Source organism: Meleagris gallopavo, chromosome 8, assembly GCF_905368555.1.
Source record: "Meleagris gallopavo chromosome 8, MGAL_WU_HG_1.1, whole genome shotgun sequence".
In the NCBI taxonomy this organism is placed as follows: Eukaryota; Metazoa; Chordata; class Aves; order Galliformes; family Phasianidae; genus Meleagris; species Meleagris gallopavo.
This window is the reverse complement of record NC_139411.1, coordinates 13,072,255-13,091,460: the sequence shown is the minus strand read 5'-3', so window position 1 is coordinate 13,091,460 and position 19,206 is coordinate 13,072,255. Positions and strand designations below refer to the sequence as shown.

Sequence of the window (19,206 nt, the reverse complement as noted above, 5' to 3'; positions counted from 1 at the left end):
GCAGATGGAATAGACATTTCTAAACTGAGTTTGGTTTACAGGTATATATATATATATACTCTCAAAAGTTGAGTTTTCTCCTTGATATCCAGAGTTTATCTTACTACAGTCTTTCTTCCCAGATAAGATGGATAGGGATTTGGGCTGATCCCTGAATTAAAAATATAGTGATCATTAGCTTTTATTTCACTTTTTGCTCTAGAGATCTCTAGTATTCACTAAGGTCACACATAATACTTTTCAGAGATATCAGAACATGCCAAAACATGTTTTCGTACAAAGTGAATTAGATAGGCCTAGACCTAATTTCAAGAATGTCTCTGCTTAGTAATCAAAATTCCCGTGGCAGTGGACACAACATAAAGACTTTCAGAGCTTGAAGTTTTGCCATTCCAGCAAGGCAGCCATATGGTGATGCAGAAACACAGAAGTTAAATGTTTCAGGTTAAGATTCTGTCTGTATCAATTAATCATTTGAATGGCATCTAAGATTTGGCACAGACCTAAACAGAAATATCATATTATTAGTAATATAATTTCATTTCACAGGCCACCCCAGGTTTTCCAGTGGCTGAGTGTCCCTCTACACTCAAATTCATGTGAGTCTGCAATAGAAAATATGCTTGGACCATTTCCCTGCTGTTTATGCAGCAATCTACTAAAATGTGATAAAAAAAAAATGTGCACACCAAAAAAAAAATTTTAATCTATTTTACTTAGATTTTCCTGTTTTGTTGATTTTGCTTTTATTTGTTTGCTTTTCCAAACAGCTGTCTATAAACTCAAAAGCTATTTTAATGCAATTATATTTAGTGAAAATAGGATTTTCATTCATGGCAAATACAAACAATTTAATATTATAAAAGAGAAATTCATTCACAGTGGAAAATATTCTGCAAGTGCTACTTTCTCTACATTATCAACAATTAACACTAGATCTCATGTACATCATAAAATATTTAAATTGATATTTTCTACTTGAAATCAGATTCCTACAATATTAATTCTTGCAAAAACTGTTTTTTTTCAAGTAGTTTCATACAATGTTCTGATCTCATTTAGCTTAAAAAGAAATGACTGCTTTTATAACCAAAAGGAAAAGAAAAAGGGAAAAAAAAAAAAAAAAAAAGGAGAGGGAGAAATGCATTAAGTGATTGTAGAAGCAAATCAACTCAACTGGGGCACCACGACCAAAGCAAGCCCTGTAATAGTATAATGACCTTTAATGAGTGTCTGGGGAAACAATACAGTCCTAGCATAAAAGACAAAGGGCAAAACCCATCATGGCTCCACTGACACTAATTTAAAATGATTTTCAGAACAACTAAAGAATGTAAGAGAGGTAATCTGATCCACCAATCTGACCTCACTTTGATTCTGGGGCCATGCTGCTGCCATTTCTAATTGTCAAACACTCTACATTTCACATCTGCTCATATTTAATGAAAAGCTGACTCTCACCACCACTCTTTGAGTTAACTAGCTCTGTCAAGATGGGCATCATACAACCCCTGTGCACTGCAAAGAAAACACAGTGATTTCTGTTGAAGCCATGCCAGTGAAATTTTGTATGTGTATATATACTTTTTAATTGGAAAAGAAAGGCTTCTGCTGGCTTATAAAGAGCATGAATTGGTATTGATTTTTGAACTTATTATTAACAGTCAAGGGTGACTAGTCTCAAAAGGGGAAGAGTGAATTCTCTTCTGATTTGATGGAGTGATGAAGGGGGGAAAAGGCCCTTGAAAGATAGGATGGTAAAAATCCTCAAAGTTGTCAAAATATTACATAGATTTAGCATGCTTCCTGACAGCACTGTTTTTGATGGCAATAATACCATGCAGTGGAGGTTTTTGGCCCAGCTAGCAACAAAATAAAAAATGTTTACTTTTACTGCCTTAAGTGAATTCAAAAGTCTTAAGTGAATTCAAAAGTCATTTTGAATTCACAACAAATTATGTTGTGCTTTTTGTTGCTTTTTTTTTTCCTGCCGAACAGTGTTAATGGCAGAAATTTCACTTATCTGTAGGGCACTTACTCATTTATCCCCATCTGGTAGCTGTTAACACTCACACTGGGACCCAACCACTTAATCTCCGTACTAGTCCATATTAATGCAAACAATACCAGACACTGTTACAGAGGCTGTTAGATCATAGAAGTAACACTGCCTGCACAAAGTCTCAATCCAGGAAAGTTTCACAGTCACTGTTCTTAACAAACAAGTATGATTTTCTGTGTTTTACTCTTAATACAGGGCTCTCTAAAGGATAAAAAAACTCCTATAACTTGGAATAATAATTTCAAGTGGTCAATCTCCCTTAGAGAACTGCCACCAAGTAGATAAAAATGACATTCACAGTGCTTGTACACATAAACAGAGAAGATTTCTGCCAAAATTCCTATGAAATTCTATTATAATCAATGTAATTGATGCAGTCTTCAGACATAAAAATGATAACAAAGATCATAGTATTGGTATATACACCACATCTCTCTCTGAAAAAATATTTAAATGTCAAAATAGCTACAGCAAAATCATTCACCACATGGACTACACATTGCAATAAACTTAAGGCATCAAAAGGCAACTAGATGCATAATCTAACTAACTACGCAATGTTCTTAATAGTGGAATTTGTAATGACTTGTAATGTAAAGTGGACATGATTTCTCATCCAAACTCCTAAAATTCTTTCTGAATAACTTGTCAGTTTTACTTTGCATTTGGTTAGAGAAAGCAAAACAAACAAATCCCAAGATATAGTTCTGCCTGTAATGGGTGTCTGAAAAGGATAGGAGAGTGAGAAAAATCACTGTTTAATTATCTTTCTCAATAGTTGACATCACACAGATAAAGGAAGCTCTAGAATCCCTATGGCTTACCTGAAGAATTAATGGCTACGCAGAGTTCTAATTTCTCTCTTTCCCCCCTCTAACTCTAGTTTTTCAAAAGAGCTTTTGGAGCATATTCCAGAATGATACTGTCCTGCAAGACAGATTTTGCTGCTAATTTCAGACATTTGCATTACAAAGTTTCCATCAGGTGAGTCCTACAAAATGTAAATAAATTTTACTAAGGTATCTGTAGCGTCAATATTAGATGGAAGATCCTGCTTTATTAATCATAAAGAGATACAAACCTAATTAAAGATAATGGTGAGCAGTCTAAACTAGAATGTCAGCTACTACAGCTAAGCTGTTAAGTTGTATCCTGTACATTTATTCACTGACTATTGTATACTCCTATACTGACTATACTATTGCATTTGCCCACTTAGCACATCACAGATTTAGACACAGACCTGTTCCTCCAGTAACACACATAATGGTTAATAATTAAAATTTATATTGTGTGAATTAAATTAAAAAGATATCACCAAACTGCACTACTAAGGTCCTGCAAGCTATTGCAAGAGCATGCTTCATAAAGAGCACAAAAAGCAAAATAACAAATTACATATTTCATATTAAAAATAAATAGAAACAGAAATATAAATATAGAGCTGTATTAAAATTTGGTTTTGAATTTTTTAAAAAGCATCAGCCCAATAAAACTCACAGAACTACAATGTACGACACAAGACGGGGATGATACCACAGACACCACAGACATGGAACAGCATGTGTTGGTGTTAAAACTTACAGGCACGTAAACTGGTGGAGCAATCATTAACAGAGACAGAAGAAAGTGGGAAGGCTCTCTCAAGGGTGTCCATGTTACTATGTACACTGCCTGACATGCAAGAGCAGTCACGCTCAGAGCGTCCGCAATCAAAACAACATGCCAGTTTCATTCTCTTGTAGATGGACATCTTGGCTATAATCATGTGTTGGATGGGAGGAGAGGAAGAGCAGCAGGTTAATGGCAAGGTTATATATATAACAAGGCAACTGGAAGGTAATTTAAGGGATTTAATACAGGCCTTAGTTTATGTTAACAGTCTTGACCCAGGAAAAAAAAAATGCAATGAGATTATTGATAACACTTTGGCTATACATTAAAAGTAGGGCTAAAGATAAATTGTTCTTTATTTCTCTTCAGTCTCATAGGGTGACCACAGACATAGGGAAGAATTACTGATTACAGTCAAGTGTTTGGATCAAAATAGAGCATAGTATAAGCAGAAAATCCTAAGAATATATTCTTCTCTTGGCACAATTAATACTGCTGGGATAAAATGAAACAAACACAAAGTTGATAATTCATTAGCTGTTTTTGGCCAACTCTGCTTCATATAGAAGTTGAAAACTTTCATATATATGTGTATATATATATATATATGAATATGCATGTATACACACACAAAAACACACATACACATTCTTACACACACACATATACATGTATACACATACATACATACATACATATACACACATATATATTTATCCTCAAACATGCTAATAATTGCTTTGCATTAAACTGTGCCAAGGAACTCCTTTATTGCAATAAATTACACATTACTGGAGAGTTACAAGATGTGCATACAATTTTCTGAAAATTTGATTTCATTTGCATTGGATCTTCAGGAATCCAAATTAACTTTAGACAGAATACCAAAATTTGCTGATATAAGTGACACAACTAATAATGGCAAATATGTTTGACATTAAAATCAGTTCACAAATAAGGCATCACCAAAAGCACACAGAGCATTGGTACACTGAAACATGCTGAACCAATCCAATCACCGGCATGCTTTCTGCTCCAGCAGTTACTGAGTTTGTATAACCCAAGAAGAGTAGATTGAGAATCAAATAACTGGACATATATTTAGGCACTGATTCCAAATGGATTTCCAGGTTGGAATAGACAGTTTATGTCCTTTAGTCACAGAAAGGATATTCTCCTTGTTATGTATTTCTAGAAGTATACAGCATTCTGTTTTATAAAAATGCTGTCATGTAATTATCTTCATACAAATGCATATGTTACCTCAGTCTCAAGTAAATTTAAGTCTGAAGAACTGCAAAGGCCACTTAAATTGCTTCACATGTTGCATTGAACCAACACTTTTGGTAATGGTTTAGATTGAACTGACTCAAATTATGCTTAAAAACAAAAACAAAAAACAAAACAAAATAAAAACAATAAAAAAAAGAGCACCAACAGGCAAAAAGAAAACCTTAAAAGTAAAAGGTAATGTTTCTCTGGCCTGTGCCTTCAGTTTAAGATTGCATAATGGTAGCAATATCGGATTTTTATTCGTTTCTTCTTTTTTTTTTTTTCCTTTCCTTTTTCCCAGTTTTTTAATGCTACAATCACCAGGGAAGAGAGATTGTAATTGTTCAAATGGGTCAAGTCCTGTTCTAAGGCCTTGATGACTTGCCATACAGTATATTTGTCAAGCAAGGGTAACATTATGATTGTGGAAAACAGGCATTGAGGGAGATGAATGAGTGATCTCTTCAGCAGCGACTCCATTCCCCTAAAACTTTGCTCACATGACTACTGTCATGTTTTTTCAGCATCCTAGTAGAGTTATCTTAGAGCTGTTCAAAAAGTCATCATGCATTATCAGGCTTGTTCATTGCATGGTACATCATTTCTCAGAGCTTGGCTTTTAGTAAGATTTCCACCGCAGCTTTTGATGCATTCACAATCAAACTACACAGAAAATTCAAAACAGCATTTGTTTTCCCATAGTTTCCCTCTCTCTAACTTTTCCCAACATATTCTTTAAAACTGAAAAGTTGGGCAGAGAAAAAATGTTACCAGAAATATGGGAGTGTTTTTATTATTTTCATTTTAAGGAAACAAAAGAAAAATAAAGAGCATTTACGAGATATACTAACAGTAGGTGAGGGAAAAGGAAGGCCCATTTTGTTTTAATTACAGCTGTTTTGAAAGACATTTTTAATCAAATGCTGTAAGCAAAACACACTGACCAGATATTCTCAGCTGCTATGCTATTGGTTAGTAACAGTCCCTGGTTTTCGTTTACTTGAATCCATAACTTATCAACAGTCAATAATAGAAAAGGTCATATTTATTAAAATTAAAAAAAAAAACAATCATCCTTGATGGCAAATGAGATTGGGAAAGAAAACTTTTTGTACCATTTTCATCAGACTTAAACCAATGAAGTTGGAAATTTAAGCCCATCTGTTCAATTGGGGAGGGAATCCATGGCACTTCTCAAAAGTAATGCCCTTTCAGGGACTGTTTTTAACTATTATTGTCAGTTGTTCTGGAGATCATGCATCATTTTAATATTTCACATCATTAACATGCAGGAAACAGGCTTGGACCTGGAAATATAAGTAGCAGATATGACTTGCCATAAGGCTTTCAACCAGTATATAAGCAATTGCATATCAGAGCAATACATTTTGTAAAAAAAAAACATGCTGTTACTCTTCATTCATTTTAAACAGTCATTGTTACATTCACACCAAATACAATATTTATTTTCTTTTAAATAAAACAAAACATGGGCTATTATTGTTAGAGATGAGTAGTGACAAGATCAAAGACAAGACAGAAATGATTTCAAATGGTTCAAGCCACACACATACCATTCCTATTAAACTTCCATAAAAATTAACAAAAAATGGGTACCATCAAAGAGACAGGGGGACCTTAAGAACAGCCTCCGGGTGTTAAATTCATTTGACACTTGTAGCACCTGCGTAAGAATCATCTCATTTCTATTCATAGAAATGTTACGGAGATTGAATAGAACTGTTATGTGCAACTAGTAAAAATGTAAGTTGGGACATAAAGTAAATTACTTCCCTATTTCCAATTGAGCAATAAATGGATAAAAAGGAAGAACAGATCCTTCTACTTAGTACTGATCACAATTCCCTATCATTTGTGAAAATATCAGGGGAAGTAATCATGGACACAGAAATTAGACTACTTAAATGATTTACTGATAAAACAAGGCCTATATGGATCAGAGTAATTTTCTGAGTTGTTAAGATCAAAACAATAGCAATAACTGTTAGTTATTTATAAAAACAAAGAAATACATGAAAAACTTTTTGTTGCATTTTTTTTCTCAAAAGATAATGTCCTATCATTCCAATAAGGAAGAAACATGGCTTAGATACACTTCTAGAAATATCTTGTTTTCCAATCTCAAAAACTCAGAGGAACCTAGTCAACTTTTCTAGATTGTCTGGGTCTGATGTGCAACTTAGAGTTCACAAACAGTAGTGGGAAACATGTCTAGTTGCAAAAATAAGCAAAGGAAGCTGCAGGTTAATATCTTCCTAGTATATCAAGAAACAGCTCCTTTGTTAAAAAAAAATAAAAAATAAAAAATAAATAAAAATAAAGCAGAACGAAGTATCCCTTCATCTTTGCTGATTATTATTATTATTATTATTAATTGTTTGAATTGTACAGTCTATTCAATTCTAATATTCCACCCATCAGTATAGCAATTTTCCTTGTGAGCTCAACGGTAACAAAAAGTAAATCTAGGAGGACATCTAGTGGTTCTCTTTGAAACAACAGCTGGTTAAGAAGAAAACTGGAGCTTTCTTGACCAGCAAATGGTTCAAAAACGGTTCCATTACACTTAAGAATTGAAATGTATACAATGTCATTTCAATTCTGCAAGTTCTCATTATCCACACTAAGAGTAAAATATCAGCAGTATTAAAGGAAGACTGGACTGATTTGATGACTTTTAAGGATGCTGGTTAGCATCAAGAGATAAATCTTTAAAAAATTTCCCTTAGCACAATCTCTTTACTGAAAAATACAGCAGCATTTCTTAAATTATTTTTCACAATTTATTTTCTCTTAACACATCAGGCAAAGCTATCTCTTCATTATTTAATTTTTAAAGAACAACTTCAATACCACCAACTCAGCTTTTTCATTATCTTGCAATTTTTTTTTTTGCAATCAAAGGCAATTTGTCAGTTGCTTGTGATGTCACTGTTCTTCCTCAAAACTGTACAGAGGACATTCTGCCCTCTTTAGTAGCTAGGAGAAGTAATGTTGTATTTATAGACCAACTCATTTTAATATCACTGTGAACTTATCTTTATTACGTTCAAGTCTCTAAGCCAGCATACTCTCAGAGTGAGCTGCATTTCTGAGCAGACAGAAGCTCTGACTTCTTTTTCATTTTTATCGATTTCTGCAATTGCTTTTTTTACAATACTTTTTTTTAATTTTTATTTTTTAGCAAAAAGAGCTCTTTTATTTGTTTATTGCTATTTCTACTAGTTTATGTGGGTCCAAAAAGGGCTCAATACAAAAATGTATTTAAAATTAATACATTGAAATAAATAGATCGAAATTACTTCGAGTGTTTTGCCTTTACATCTACAGATTCATTCATTCAAATAAATTAGTTTCTTTCTAGTTTGTAAACTCTTATTCTCCTGTCCTGCCTTGATAGAGTGTGTGTGTGTGTGTGTGTTTCCCAGCTTTCTGCTGTGTCATTCTACTGGCAGACAGTAACTTTTTTGAGAAACTTCTGTTCTGTGTATAAATAATTTCTACTACAGTGTGGGGAGGGGGGAGATCTCATTTCTTTACTGTAGCAATGACATCAAAACAAACAAAAAAGAACAAAGTAATGCTAACTATCACACAGGCCACCATAATTACAAGATGGCTGACAATATATCATGCAACTCCAGGAGTATCAAATTCTTCTGGATTCTTTGCAAGATCCTATGGTGTGTACAGCTGAGAGGTGAAAAAATACCACAGTCTGGATTCAGATCTGAAGTGTTATCAGAAAATAAATTCATAATGTCTGGTAAAATGGTGAAAAGTCTCATAGCTTCACTTATTTAGAATAGCTGCATTTGTATGGTATAAATACCAGCTTCTATCTGATAGTGAATGCTTTATTGCACCTATGAAATACTTGATCCCTCCTGCTGTTTGAAAGAACAAACCCTATAATTCTAAAACTGCAATACAACCAGTATATTTTTCATAGTTGTCTTTCTAGAAAGTTTAACTCTTTCCATGTCCAAAATGCTGTGTTTATTTAAATTATCTTGACTGTACACACTAAAAGTGGCTGGTGATAGCCTCCACAGGTTCTGAGCACTTTGAAGTGGTCAGATTTAGATTGATGTGAAATAATCTATAAACTTCATATTCTATATATAATAGTAATAATGTAAAATTTTACAGCTTAGGTCCTGAAAAGACAGTGTGCCTCTACCAATGTAATTATTTTCATAACAAGCAAAACTGTTATAGCTGGGGAGAATGATCACTGTAGCTTGTTTGCTATTGATGAAAGCTGTATCCTTACATATTCGAAGTAAAACACACATTTAATTCATTGTCTGGCTTCTTCCCCCCCACACCTTTGTTTTTGACAGTGGGGAAAAAGGAGTTAAATAAGGACAGTAGAAGACTGCTGTTCTGTCCCTTGTGAGGTATGCAATGGAAACCAAGTACAAAAAAACTGAACACAGATCTGACAATGAATTTGGCTTAATCAGGCAAACAATGCTATAGTGCTAATTACCCCAGCCTAACCAATAGCTCTGAAAATTCATGAAATATCTCTAGGATCATTTCTCAGAAATGTCACTGCCAAGATCTCCCCTTCAAATAGGGATAAAAGACAAAGTTGTGGAAAAAAGGAGCAAAAAGTGGAAGAGGGGAAAACTGCTGTATTTTCTTCAACGTCACCCTAATCTCCGTGGGTGGAAACGATGAGAAACTTGTGGGTATGACGTCACTGCTACATGCAACATAAATAAAGAAAATAACCAAAATACTGAACAAAAATACTTTCTGCTAGAGAAAGACAGGTTGGACTGTACTCTGGGCTACAGGGAACCCATTTTTACTCACAATAGATCACTATCAGTGTGCAGTTAAAATATAGTAGGGGCCGTGTTCCAAGGCAGCAAGAGGAAAAATAAATCAAAAGTTTGTCAATTATCATAGATTATAAGAAATTCCTTCAAACACATCAATCTACACATGATATGTCCCTTCTGGGGTTCAACCCTCATTGTTCACAGCAAGCGCTGTCACTGGAAAAAATATATACAGAATTAGACCACAGTTGCACAGAATGAAAGAAACAGGAGGAGTAGGTCATCCAGTTCAGAGATTTCATCCCAACGTAGCTGCATTTGATATAAATTTATACATGTATTTGGCCCCTTGCTGAAAAATCTACAGTTAAATGCCATAGGAATGAGAAAAGCATTAAAAAAATATGTTAACAATCTGTGAATAAAATTTCCACGCAAACATTTATCTGGACATGACATCAGCATTCATATATTATTCAGGGAGTGGGATACGTAAGGAGAAAGAAGGGTGGCAGAAACTGCAAAAGGAAAGCAAGGTTACATTAATTATCTGTGGCCTTATGGAAACGTATTGAACTTCTCTGAATTATTAATATTAGGCCTAACGGGTTTGGACAAATAGCTATGTAGGTCAAACTCACGTTTAGACCCCAACAATATCAAAAGTTAATGTTCAGATAGTTCTAAAAAGATGTGCAACCTGAGATGCATTACTAAAAATGTGGTCTTCCAGTGTCACAGGAAGCTACATTAATTAAAGCTACAAAAAGTAAGATTTCAATTTAAAGAAGATAATCTTCCACATTCAATTCACCTGGAAGTGCCAATATTTACAAGCAGCCCCCTTCATTTCATCTTACATGTTTTCCACATTCATCTGTCACGAAGTGCTCATTAATTAAAATACATATACCTATATAGGACCACATATTTGCATATCATTATTTTTGCTGTCTTTAAAAATCAAGTTGTTAGCTTAACTGTTGATGGATCAGTTGACAATTTCCTAATTCAATGGAGAAAGTATTTATTAGTGTATGTTTTGTTATGGTTAGCTTGCAGTTTAAGACCAAAACGTTTGTGTAATTTGCAGATGGATAACACAATTAAGATTTTCAAAAGTGGTAAGTGATTTAAAAGCTAAAACTAAGGCATTTAATGTGAATAATAGTCTTTACCTTAAGACTTACCTTTTAAAAATATATACCCAGTCCCATAAAAGGGATCTTGAGACTGTCACTGGAATTAGTGATCCAAAATTACAAAATTCTGTTGAAATTTTTTCATTTATTTATTTATTTATTTATTTATTTGCTGACTGACAGAACTTTAAAAGCAAAGAAACTGCATTATTCCTAGTAGTTGTGAACCCTGTGTTAAGAGGAAGCTGTTCGCAATTATAGTGCCTCTAACCATATGCGTGTGTGGGGGTAGAGATGGGGTGGTCAGATGGGAAAAAAGGAGAGCGATTAAAGGGAAAACCAATATTTTGCTGTCTTTTGTTTCTTTTTCACCTTTCTGAGAGGATTCCCTCCTTAATGCTTAGGCCTCACTGCAGCAGCTCTGACAGTCTCCTTCCTCAGCCTCAGTAAATCCGTCATTTTGTTTCTACATCTGAGCAGTATCTCCATCTGTTGGACCAACTGTCCCTTTTGGGACATTCCACACTGCCTTACATAGAAGTTGTCACTATCACCTCTCCATGGGCCTGCTGTTGGTAATGCATCTATGCCCTGGCAGGGTCACAGGATGCCCCATTTTCTCCCTGGTTTCCTAGTACTAAGGTTATGTTTCTGTTCATGCTTTTGCCACGTATACCATGAATTCCTGATTCCTACCTTCTTGCAACATGTAGATCTCCCATTAAACACCAAATTTTCAGATTTTTCTCTTTGAAACAGCATGTTTGAAAAGCATACACAATGTGAAGGAGTAGAGAAGAGCATAGAATTAAAGAAGTTGTTTTTTGTTTGTTTGTTAAGAATTGGGCAAACAGGTAACATATTCCTTCTTAAGTGTTGTGTGAATGGGGGGGAGGGAGGGGGGGAAGAGAGATTGGCTTTTGAAGTTACTGTCACCCTGAGGAATCTGAAACTTGCTTTACCAGAACTTGCTCAGCATTCTCATTTGCTTTGGCAGCAGTTCAAAGATCACATTTTCACATGGATAAACTGTTCTTGAACAATATGTTAGGCAAATTTTTTTTTCCAGTATGTTAGGCAATACATACATTCCTTCCACACCAGGCATGCTTTCCATGTGCTTTATTCTTCTTGAAGCTACCGGGAGGAAATTTCCATTTTCCATAAAGTCCTCAGCTGTTTTCTCTCAATTACACTACTTTCTTTCACAGTTCTCTGGTTTGGTTTGTTTTTTTGGGGGGTTGTTTTTTTTTTTTTTGTTTTGTTTGCTTTGATTTTTTTTTTAGAGGAGCTTCTTAAAAACTCATGACATATGATTTTCTTTTTAAAATCCATAGAATTCATCTATTTCAGCTGTTCCTTAAATTTAGATAAGGTCCAGCTTAGAAGCCTTATTGGCTTCTTCCAAAACAGTACAATGATGATGCTCACTGAATAAGCTCACTGAATGAACAAATATGGCAGGTTTCTTTCCTCTTAAAAGTACTGGAAGGATAGGTTCAATCAAACTCTTCTGAGATGTTTCAATTTACCTAGTCAGTTTGTAGTGACAGCTTCTCCACAGCAAGATGGAATGGAATGCACATAAATATTTGTGCACCCATTGGGAGAAGGATTTCTAAATCCTTTTGATTTCAATATTACAAATATTCATGGATCACGCATAACTATGTCTAAAATGTGGTTATGACAGTTCCTGCAAAATATCTTCAAAAAGTATATCTAAATGAAATAATAGTTTATATATATTTATAAAAGTAGAGATCCAAAATCTGATCTCAATTTACAAACTCAATTAGTTCTTTACACACAATTTTCCAAAGAATTTAAACAGCAGACCTAAGAATGCAACTAAACCAAATGCTAGCATTTCAGCTATGGAATCTATTGAAAGAATATGTTAAAGGCACCAATCTTTAATTTTTTCCAGACAATCCCTTTCTCCGGAGGAACTGATGATTTATTTCAGTAATAGCCTAGTTCAATAGCTACGGTTTAGGTTAGATATTAGGAGGAAGTTCTTCTCACAGAGGGTGGTGACACACTGGAACAGGCTGCCCAAGGAGGTTGTGGATGCCCCATCCCTGGAGGGATTCAAGGCCAGGCTGGATGTGGCTCCGGGCAGCCTGGTCTAGTGGTTGGTGACTCCGCAAATAGCAGGGGGGTTGAAACTCAATGATCATTGTGGTCCTTTTCAACCCAGCCCGTTCTATGATTCTATGCTATTCTTGTACAGAATAATATTCAGCAAGAAAAAACAAAAGCTCTTTACAGAAAACTATTGGAATTACTGTATTTCATGATATGAACGAGAGCAGAATTTCAGTTAGCTCATTTTTAACTCAGAAACTTCCACAATTATATCTAGCTAGATGAACTGTTTAAGTTTTGTTAGCTTTGGACCTAACAGATTTTTTAATGAAGAAACATGTGTAAATGGTATGAAATTTAATAAGAATAATTACAAAATGTAAATTGCACTTATATTGCTGTGAATTTACTTTTAAACTTTTCTGCACCATTGTGTGAAACATTTAACTGAGTGTAATTTGTTCTTCAATACTAAATAGTTAATGAGAAGGAGAAGGGAGTGATAGAAATATTACTTACGCCGTTTGCAGCCACACTTTTTTATCCTTTTGGGATCTGTGATGTCATCATGGCAGGCCTTGCAGTAAAAAAATGCCCTGAAGAGACAGAATGGAAAAACTGACACATTTCTTAATACATACAAATGAAATTAGTCCCACATTTCTTCTTGTTGCAGTATCACATTAATGAAACATGCCAGTACTAATTTCCTTTAATCTTTGAAACTATTTAGATATTTAAAGTAGGAAATATTTGCTTCAAGACCATGAAATTCAAACATAAGACTCCAAATTAGTATTTCTTTTAATATACTTGAAACGTAATTGGGAGAACAGATGATAATTATGACAGAGTATATCTTTGCAGTTGTCTTTCATCTTAGAAAAATGGAACATCCAATGAATTTTGCCAAGAATGTTTGTGTGTATATATATATATACACACACATATACATACATACATATATATATATATACAGATACATACAAATATATATATAATTGTATATACATATTTAATTAATTTTCTGTTCTTATCAGATATACCAGATATTTTCTTTTGGAAACACCATCTAGCACCCTGGGCCAGTTTTTCAGCCCAGTCACAAGTTGAAAAGCATCTTAGATAAAATGAAAGATTGTGAAGTGATCGATGTGACAATATGTCAAATGTATGATTTATCCCCAACCAACCCATCCCTCCCCACCCATATGTATCTTTCCCAACCTTCTCCCTTTGCATGCATCTCAATACAAATTCACTGTAAGCTATCATGTTATACCTGAAATTTAGCCATTAGCATATTTTAAAAATCCATGATAATTTGAATTTCAGGCGTTTGACTTACTTGTTTTCATCATGTTACACTTATTATCCTTTTCACTTTCTTTCCTTCTCAAAGACCTCAACTTCAGAACATTCTTTCTGACTGATTCACAGCTCAAAAGAGTGTAATCAACACTTTTCATAATTGGGTTTGTTAGTTGAAGCATATCTGATAATGACTTGCTTTGCATAGAACAGCTACAGAGGATAGAAGTATTACTGTGCTCTTATTTGTGCTTTGGCTAAACAAAAACTATATTAACTGTTTCAATAAAAATATCTTTCAAATTCTCAGCAATTTCATGATTGTGATGTTTTGGCATTCTTTATATACTTATAACAAACATGCATTACTTAAATATTACTTTTCACATAAGTTTAGGACTAATTAAATGTCATCATTTAAATATTATAATAATTATTATTATTTTTAATTCAAGGGACATAAAAGAATTATTTCAAACACTACTTTCTCACATTGCTGTTTTATTCCTTCCAAGCATTTTATACCCTAACAAACCAGAATAAAAATGTTTGACACTGAATACAAAACCATAAAACTCTCATCAATCTAATGCAACTGTAGTACATCTAACCACAGTGAACCAATGAAGCTGTCCTTAATGGTTGCAGTATATTTCAAACAGTTTTATTTGTATTTATTTTTATGGGGACATAGAATATATAGTTTCAGTAAAGAAAAATTAAAAGGTCATAAATATTAATTTGCTAATGCAGTTAGCAAATAAATACACTAACTTGCTCAAATCAAGTATTTAAGAGATTGCATACAAATAAGAACTATTTCAAACCTGAAACTTGGACAAAACTGTCAAACCAGTTTTATCCCAGAGCAATTTCACTAATTAATTTATAGAAAAAAATAGATCAATATGTTACATTTTCTAGTAAAATTCTGAAAAATAACCTCTTATTTTCTTCACATACTTGTAAAATTATTTTATTTCCTTGACATTTGAAATTATAGTTAAGAAATTTGCATGCATGATCTCAGGGAAAGGTAGTTTCATTAGTTTGTCAACTCAGTTTTCATGAATACCTTTCAACATATTACAGTGAAAATCAGTTCACGTGTTTACACGTAAAGGAAAACAAAACAAATAAAAAAATTAAATACTGTATGTTTAAATTTGAAGATAGAAATACACGAATTACCTTTTTACTTCTTTGGCATCACTTGCAATGAAGAATCCTAAGGTACCTTCTTGAATCTTCACATGGTTTCCGGGATTGATTAATATACTGCTCAGTGAAACAAAAGCAAAAACAAAATAATAAATTTTAATTACTTTTAACGTAATGTTCAAAACTAGCTTTATTTTATTCTACTATAGGGGACCCACTAGTTATGAAAGGCTGCAAGGAAATTTTAAGCCATTTCTCCTTGAAATTTCCAATCAAATTACAGTTTTTACATGCCATCATTTTTACAAAAACTTTGAGACATTCACATGCCTTCTCCCAGAATCACATTAACTGTTTACATATGTATTCTTATGTTTTTGCATTAAGTATGGATTATACAAAATCAACAAAGCCTCTCAGAAACATGATGTGTGAAGCTGAGTTTTTAGATCTCTTGCTCTGTCAATTCAAGATAAAGTGAAAAGAACAAACAACCACCACTCAATAACAATACAGAAAGCCACTCATGAAGGTAAACCCTTTTATGCAACTTTTTGCCAATTTTCTAGTGATATGGAATGTTAATGGGACCCCTATCTGGACATAAATGTTATTGTTTAAAATAATAAATACACACATACACTCAAGGGGAATGGTACAAGACAACCAGTCACGATAGCTGAAAAAACATAAAATGAATTTTAAAAAATTTTAGACGCTGCTATGTAGGCATGGAACAAAAGAAGAACAACCTCACTGACAAAATAGCCTCAATTAAGTATGATGAAGGAAATTATGAACTGCTATCAAGAAGTGAGATTCTGTATCTCCTTATGAAATATTTTTATTTTCATGAAGATTTAACTCTAGATATTAGCTAAGGTAATTTGCAAAGTACAAAGCTATATATCCATATACAGAGAGAGATATATTTTCCAATACCTTTTGCTATTGTGTAATGTAACTAAGCTTTGACTTGATAAAATTTAAAACAGTTTGTCAAAAGTTCTCTCTTTCTGTATTTTTTTAAACTTGGTCTTTGAAAATCACAGTAAGATAAAGTGTTACTCCATTCTACAGATGAATTACTAATGATTCAATTGAGTCAATATGAGGTAAAATATTTATTTATTTAGGATGCCTACAACTTGTTTATATTAATATTTAGCACTGTATATCTCTTTATACAGTTTCTTGGGACTTCTGCTGCAAGTAGAAATCCTCAGCAATTCGTTCCCAAAGTTATCAGAGATCACCTGTAAAAAGTTTTGTTTAAATTGTCACACAGTTTTCCTATGGCAGGAACAGAAACCAGTTCTCAAATAAAGTGTTTACCCAGATATCCTTTCTCTTCCTTCATTCACATTTTCAAACTTTGCAATTGTTTAAAAGGAGTGAACTAAAGAAAAATTGAATGCATCACCGCAGAAAGCAGCTCCACAGCACATTTCAGTAGTATTGCAAAAAATAAAATACGATGATTTAAATGATGTCTACAGTATAATGCACACAGGTAAGTGGATATGCATTAATACTGAACAGCTGAAGTTCACATCTTTTTCATTTCTTAGTTTATTGGGCTTACTGGTTTTGCTTGCAAAACAAAAAATTTATTTAAAGGGGTTTTTTTAAATGCAATTTCTCAGGTTTTAAAATGAAATAAAGCTGACAGAAAACAAAGTAAAACAGAACGATCAAACAAAACACAAAACTAAAACAAAAAATCATTTGTTCAAATGAAATAAGTCACTGAAGTCACAAATACATCGGAAAAATTAGATTTCTTGGACAAAGTTTTGTCACTTGAGTCAATATACTAAGTAAAAGCTTTCTGGCTGTTCCAGGGACAGCTTAGCAGGCTGCCAATGAGGCAGATTAGATGTGCTTAAATGGGTCTACTTGGACACTACCAGGGGGAAAAAAAAAAAAAAAAAAAAGGGAATTGCCGACATATAAAGCCATCAGCCCAGGTAAATCCAGGAGGCAATCTAACTACTAGCTTTTCAGTGAAAACAGATGAACACATTTCTTTACATAGTCAGAACTTCCAGAACTTCAAGATTGACAAGATAATAAGCAGGTCTTTTAAAAGGCAGTGAACATAATCTTAAAACAGAAGTGATTTAAGTTGCAAATGTAGTGTGAGCACGCTTTTGCATCTCAAGATTTCCTGGGACACATGAAATCAATTCAGGTGGGTCAGTATAGACTTTTTTTTGTCAGATCTTTTATGTCATTCGTAGTATTTTTCACAAATACATTGTATTAATAGCCACAAAATATAGACGTGATTGCAGTTAATGCAGTATGACCCAAGCATCAAAGACTTTGGTCAAAATTAAAAATTTATTTGCTCCATTGCTGAATTGACAATGAACTACAAGAAAGGCTCCAAATACTTTTGTTTTATAGGCACACACTGGTACTTAACCAGATCACAGTCATGAGCAATTTCTACTGAGTATATATGGATTTATTAAATATGCTGCTTATTAAAGCAGCAATTGAATTATTTCTAGGAGAACTGGGGTATCATAGTTGAAGCATAACTAAAGTTATGCTCTGATAAACACTCACAGTAATATGTACAGTAAGCGAAATGTTTTGAATTAAAAGACTTAATCATAGGGGGGAAAAGGAGCAAATAAAAATAAAACATGTTTTAAAGCCTACCAAGAAGAATGCATTCTTCAGTTATGTAGAGATGCTCATATCTGTTAAAGCAGTTCATGAAAATGTGCACAGATATATATTCCCCTAGTTGTGGAGATAAGTACATGACAAAGTAATGTCTCATTTTTATATATTGTTAAGGCTGGGAATTTCCCTTGTCAGCAACTTGCTGTTATTTACTGCTCTTTTTGTTCTTACTTTCAGGATAACGATTTAGACAGCACTGAGAATGGGATTCACCTCATCTGTTTTAGAATAGAAGCTGCTTTCAAGAACTGAAGTCTGAATAACTAAAAGTAATTAATTAGATCTACACTGATAAATATAGGTGAGATGAATGCCAGCATCAGGGATCAATTGAACAACTCATCCCTTCATCAAGGAAACCTGTCTGATTGAGTGGCATTTCCTTATTTTTTTTTTTTCCTGATTTGCAGATACCCTTTTAAATGCTATTTTTATCTTGGAAAAAAAAAAAAAAAAAAAAAGGAAAAAAGAAAAAAAAGAAAAAAAGAAAAAAGGAAAAAAGAAAAAAAAAGGAAAAAATAAAAAATTAATTGTTGAATTAAATGAAACAAAAATGGCAAAATTTTGATTAAAGAAATGACAAAATTTGTAAAAACTTATTTTTAAACCTTGTGGTAGATGTACTGTACCATTCCCCATGTGACTAAAATAGTAACAATATCATATATTAATCAGAAATATAAATAATGACTCGTTGTTAATAGAGTAACTAAAACAAGACTATTTGATATTACTGAATAAAGCTATTAAATAAATATGTTAAATAAAGACAGCTATTTTTCTTGTTCCATGCCATGCCCAGATGAAATGCACCATTATTAGCCTAATGGCCTTTTAAACTGTGCCATGTTATTCACACTACAGACTTAAAATTACAAAATTAGCCTTAAGTGATGTGTATTTTCTGGGAATGATTCTAAGTGGAGTGTGAGGGTAGGTGCACAAATCCCATAGTGGGAGTTGCGTGCATACCAGCTTCACACTGCATGTAACTCATGAGTATTGCTTCTTTCTTCTGGGCTCTATCATCGACATT

The 19,206-nt window shown here is 33.5% G+C and overlaps 1 protein-coding gene across 9 annotated transcripts in view; it reads right to left on the bottom strand.

The window, feature by feature from the left end:
- Positions 1 to 19,206, bottom strand: part of KCNMA1 (potassium calcium-activated channel subfamily M alpha 1) — a 444,410-nt gene that overhangs the window by 94,208 nt on the left and 330,996 nt on the right. For 6 of the 9 annotated variants that reach the window (XM_085230132.1, XM_085230130.1, XM_085230131.1 and 3 more), the window contains 3 exons: positions 15,501 to 15,587; positions 13,518 to 13,594; positions 3,647 to 3,820 (listed from right to left, as the gene is read on the bottom strand). In XM_085230132.1, the coding sequence (XP_085086258.1) occupies positions 3,647 to 3,820; positions 13,518 to 13,594; positions 15,501 to 15,587 (338 nt within the window). The remainder of the gene's footprint in view (positions 1 to 3,646; positions 3,821 to 13,517; positions 13,595 to 15,500; positions 15,588 to 19,206) is intronic. The other 3 variants (XM_085230134.1, XM_085230137.1, XM_010714358.4) reach the window with 1 other exon arrangement.